The 6000-nt window shown below is 26.6% G+C and overlaps 1 protein-coding gene across 4 annotated transcripts in view; it reads left to right on the top strand.

The window, feature by feature from the left end:
- The first annotated feature begins 485 nt into the window (after window positions 1-485).
- The window catches only part of LOC122516751 (septin-7), a 42395-nt gene continuing 36880 nt past the window's right edge, over window positions 486-6000 (top strand). The window contains exons 1-2 of one of the 4 annotated variants that reach the window (XM_043634832.1): window positions 486-1247; window positions 5572-5661. Coding sequence is in view for 3 of the 4 variants with exons in the window: in XM_043634831.1 (XP_043490766.1) it covers window positions 2240-2408; window positions 5572-5573 (171 nt within the window). In the remaining variant the exon portion in view is untranslated. Of the gene's footprint in view, window positions 1248-2224; window positions 2409-5387; window positions 5662-6000 lie in introns of those variants that run through there. The other 3 variants (XM_043634833.1, XM_043634831.1, XM_043634830.1) reach the window with 3 other exon arrangements.

The raw sequence follows: 6000 nt of genomic DNA, 5'->3' as shown, positions 1-6000 counted from the left end.
GTGAACGATTAAAACATTTTGATGCCAAATTATTGAATGTTGTTTTTATAACATATCCACCATGTTGCGAATTAAAAATAATTATTGTAGATAAAATAATATATGCAACAAAATAAAATATATTAATTGCTCTGATTAATCTTTATTAAAAAAAAAGAAAAAAACTCATGAAATTGATAATATCATGCAAATATATTAAATATATTATTTGTCAAAAGTTTGGAATGCAAAAGCATTATAAATATAAGAAAATTCTTAAATATATAAGAATATAATTCAACTTTTTCATATTTGATATAACGATAGATCATTAAAAAATCTATTAGTATATTAGAGAGATTTTGACAGAAACCAGCAAACTTTTCCAAAATTATGGTCGGTATTGTATGTGGATAGATTAGAAAGTTCTGAGCCTGATTTAAAAACAATTTATTTTCAGTTAAATTAACTTTTATCTTTCGACATAATCTGACAATTTTTTAAAAAGGATAAGCTCAGAACTTTTTAACTGACTTTCGTGTATATTTAGTAAATTTTGTTTGTTTACCGTCTCCTCAGTTACTATGGTAGCAGTTTACAAGATGGCGTCGATCCGAGCATGCGCAGTGGATCCTTAAGAAGGAATACCGAGCAGTGATTGGTAGTGAGAAAGAGAAATATATATGTTTGAGAGAAAGAAAGAAATAGTAAGAGAGAGTTCTCTTGAAAAGGAACATCTCGCGCCTTTGGTAAACTAGTGTGAACCATAGTCCTCGTAATATTCGGCCCAATCGTATTGCTTGGATCTCGTAGCTTGTTCGTTCGTTTAGTATACACATTGCACGCGCACAGGTCTTCTTACTATTCATTTTTCACCAATCTTGAATAGTATTTCAAAACTTACCCGAAATATGTGAATATATCCTTGTCGATTAGTTTTTCGTGTTAAACATTAGCAATAAGTTAATCTAACAGATTACAATCTTTGTTATTCGTTAACGTTGCTCGTGATCATCGCCATCTTGCGCGTGTTTTTACCGGAGAAAGAGAGAGAGAGAGAAAGACAGAGGAAGATAGAAAAAGTGGGGACAACGAAAAAGAAAAAGAAATAATAAGAGAAACTCTCTGCGTGGTGTGTTGAGAGAGAGATAGATAGAGTGAAAAGGCATTAAATATACGTTTACTTTTTCATGTGACACACCCGTTTTAAGTTATGATTAAAGAACGACGTTAAACTCCTGTCCTTCAGGGAAAAATGCAGAGAAGTGGTGAGTATTAATTCAATTAACCAATTAAAAAACTTCGATATATACGAAAAAAGAAATAAATTCGAAATCCAATGATTGGTCATATTACATTGTTATTGTTATTGTTATTGTTATTGTTGTGTTGTGCTGTGTTGAATGAATTATCATCGATATTATTATTTATTCACGTACGTATAGTGTTTTATATGAAGATGTACAAGTGCACTGATATTTTGTGCCGGTATACACGTGAATCAACGCAACGTCGTAATGTAACGTAATGTTTTATTTGTATTTTTCTTCTTTTTTTTTTTCATTCACCTTGTATTTACGTTCCGAGACATCGTCAACCATTTTGAAACTCAGCAATTGGCTTTTTTGTCTTTTTATTTCTTTTATTTTTCCTTTTTTTTTCTTTCTTCATCGATACGCAGCGCTCCGCATTCCCGGTCGATACGGCGTCCGACCTAACCTCTAAATAACCAAGAGCTTCGTTCGTCTCAGAAGTCGCACCAATGCACTAATTCTATAATTACCCATGCATGTATCTGTGTATGTATGTATGTATGGTTTATGTATGATGTTATATGTATACTTATTACATGTATATGTAATTCTCATGTAAAATCAAAATTGTTCGAATTCCAAACAATGTTTATATTTAAAGGTTAGAATTTGTGAAATTTTATTATACGTATTATTTTTCATTTCATTACGATTTGATACAAATAACTTATCGAGCTTGATAATTGAAATTTTAACTTTGATAACAATTATAATAATAGATTATATTTATCTATACGAGAGTGGGGGCCCATTAAAAAAAAACTTTTATTTATTTTTAATAAAAATGAATTTAAATAAAAGAATTATTTCTGTGCTAAGGTCAAAAGTTTTCAACCCACCCACTAAGTATAAATAAGAAATGATAATATTTGATCGTATATACAATAAATTCCCTATCCCTTCCGATAAAAATTTATAATGGCCCCATTCAACAATTTCTACGCCTTATGGTCATACCATTGTATTCCGTAAAGTGGCTCGTTGCCTTTAGCCATGTAACACTATACTATTATTCTACACGGGTCGTCGTAGAAGTTACTAGTTTTATTTTACATGCTTCTCACATCGTAACGAGAAACAGCACGATTATCTTGATCGAACTAGGAAAGAATACAGGTATTTTGTTCTTGATTAAATTCCATTTTATTTCGGAATTATTTATTTGATATAATGTAAAAATTATTTTAATGAATCATCTGAGTAAATAAATAATTTATGAATTATTTAAATGAATAAATAATTATAAAATTATTTTATTAAATCATCTAATATAAAATTTCATCTATTTCAATGAAACTTTGTTTTCGAGAGTATTTTCTATTTATTATTATTATTATTATTTTATTTTTTTTTTTAAATAGGAAAAAATGGCTTCTGAAAAATCAAGAAATAAATGTATGGAATTAGTTTATTTTGCTTAGAAATGAAAAATAAAAAGAAAGGAGATAAGAGAAAAGAAAAAACAGGTTATCTCACAGATCTCTCATTCGTCATGCATTTTTATTACGTAAAAGGAAAAAAGAAGAAAAAAGAAATAAGAAAAAAATGTTGAAAAGTGGAAATAGTCACGGTAATGCATAAGCCGTATTATCTAAAATACTTCTTCCGCACCGTTTAAATTAATAGAAAACATCACTGACCTGTGCATTCAACGTCTTTCTTCTATAAGTTTTAGTAAATGAATGTATGTACATATATATAAAGAATTGCTGTAGAATATCAAATGGTGTTAAGAAACGTGCTGGTGCAAATTTTTCTCGACCATATTTAATTTTATATAATAAGGAACAAAACTGACGAAATTACTCAAGAATTATCATAATAATAATTATTATTATTTGAAAATAAAAGATTGTTAATGAGGACTGTAACTTTTTTCTTTATTATATAATTTTTATTGTGTTTATATGTTTATGTAAGTGAAAAATACTATTCCGTTCTTTTTTTCTTGAAAATTTTACTTTAATGTAGTATTCGATTGATCAATAAATAGCGTTGACATTTATTGTATTTTATGTTTAAATAAAAAACGCATTAGTATTTTTTATTGCAAATTTTGCTATAATTTAATATAATATAGTATAAATTTGATTCATAAATAATTGCATATTCCACTAATATTTATTTTAAGTTTCTGCATTAATTATTGATAATTTACTATGTGTATATTATTTACATTATAAAACATAAAAATAATCAAAGTAAATCGAACTATCGCTTAATTTTCAAACAACTTATTGTTAAAGAAAATCAATTTCTAAAACTGCAAAGTCCTCTTTGCATAATAATTTTGGTACATTTCCAAGGAAAATAAAATAATTATTAGAACATTACCGTTAGTAAACTTCTTAAGTATGAATATGAGACAAGTTGATGAAACTTTGCCAATTTGAACAATATCATTATTACTTTTAATCAATCTTTTTTTAACTTTAAATAGAGAAATAAATTAGAATTTTATTTAACTCATATGCGTGTAAAAAAAAACTTTGAATATATATTTATATTATATAGTCTGTGTACAAAGAGAAGGAGCTATTGTAAAGAAACCTTAGTCAGAAAATTCCATTCTATTGGAGATCTCTTAAGTGGTCCAAGAAGATTCTATTCATTCGTTGAATCTCGACGATAGCTATATCAATTAAACTCAGGACTAACGTTTAAAGTGGCGAGATTTAACAAGACGAGAAAAGTACGCGGAGAGGGAATTATCTGTTTGATATTTCAAATACGACCTTTCATGATAATTTTATGTTTATTAAATAGAAAGATAAGTTTGATCGGACAAATAATAGAATATTATTTATTAAATTAATTAGATCATTTTAATTAGCTCAACATTTTTCTATTTAATATCTTGCAGATAATTAGATCATTTTAATCAGCTAAAAGTTTTTTTACCTTATATCTGACTCTTAAATCATTTTAATTAACTGCTATTTTTCTATCTAATATCTTTCAATCTTTTATTATTATTTAAATTAATTATTCGAATATAATTTTATTTTTTTATTGTCAAAAAAGTAAATTGAACTATTCTAATTTTGTTTAATATTATTTATCGGATAATAACATTTTTGAATAATTGTAAAATAAATTTCACATTATATTTGTTTCTAATTATATTTTGTTAATTATTTTATTTCCCAATATACTTTTCGTTATTCAAGTATTATTATTATTATTATGTAAATAATATTTAACGAAATTAAAAAAGTAGTGAAATATTTTATTTATTTTTTTTATTTTATTAATACTCATTTTTGCTCACAGATTTAAGCATTAGGATGGTTGAATATTTATAAACTATACCAATTATAAATACAATATGCAACTAACTCGTACATAAGTGCTCTACAAAATTTTCTAATTATGTATATTCAAAAATGTATGCGCCAAATAGATAAGCCGTTGACGTTTCCATCGTGTGCTGTTCTATTTCAACTACTCGTAGACAATAGGAAATAAACGTGTTTTTGCGGATAAAATATTTACATCACATCATCGTATTGAAATACATACAAGGTTGCTCTGTTATGTATAACAGGAAGAAAAAACAAAAATCGAATCAAATCAAATAAAACATGAACATAAATGAAATTCATTCATTGGGACACAAAGTATAGATATTTTTATTTAAAAGTACTGATTAGAAAATGATTAAAAAATATATCATTATTATTTATATTATTATTATTAATATAATCGTATATTATTTATATTATTTATTATTAATTAAATGTATCGGTAATTATGATAGTGGACTAATTGTAAGTAAAAAATTAAAACAAATGAATTTTATGATTCATACTATATTACAATTATTTATAATATAAAATAAATCATAAAATGAATTTTTCGAATTTTTTAATTCACAGTTAGTCAACTGCTATAATTATTGGCACAAATATCTAATTACTGCATGCTAAATTTGATCGGAGAGAGAATTTTTGATGAATTCAATTTATTATTTTTAGCAAAAATGTAAAAACTAACAATTGCAATATTTTCTATTCCTCGTTTGATCCATTCCTTATCATCCTTATCATTTGTTCACCTTATCATCGATCCCTTCTTCCCACTCGTATTCTGCACTTGTTTCCGGTACCAATGATGCGGATGCTGGCTAATCACGTGACACCCCACGTTGCTGATAACGATGACGATAATGACGACGACAACTATAACTACTATGACTACGACGACTACAACGGTTATGATGGTTACAATGACCTTGGCTACGTCACTAACGTCATGGACAACTCGGGCACAACGGCAGCGGTAAGTTTCTGATAAGGCTAGTCGCATTCCGATCGTTGTTTCATTCTACACGTCAAAAACTCCCGGTTTATTCTTTGCCATCTTGACAGTTTGTTCTTTTTTTCTTCTCTATATCTGTAAAAAAAAAGAAAAGAAAAAAGATCGATCTTTTCCCAAGGATCGAATTTTGTATTTTACATTGAAAATTTGTTAATTTCCATTTTTATTATTTGATCTAAAATACCTTAATCTTTCCTTATTGTTCATTAAAAGTGTCTTATAAAATAGGCGTGACAACTTGTAGTTTAATTTTTTTTATTTACTTTTATGTTTAAAATTTAAACTTAAAATTAACGTCGGTGTTTATTCAGTTTTTTATGATTAAATTTTGTGTGATTTTTCTTTGGTTAAATTTTTTATGAAATATAATAATCACAAAGTTAAGAAA

Source organism: Polistes fuscatus, unplaced genomic scaffold (genome assembly GCF_010416935.1).
Source record: "Polistes fuscatus isolate 324 unplaced genomic scaffold, CU_Pfus_HIC Scaffold2, whole genome shotgun sequence".
NCBI classification, from domain to species: domain Eukaryota; kingdom Metazoa; phylum Arthropoda; class Insecta; order Hymenoptera; family Vespidae; genus Polistes; species Polistes fuscatus.
This window is presented reverse-complemented; position numbering and strand designations above follow the sequence as displayed.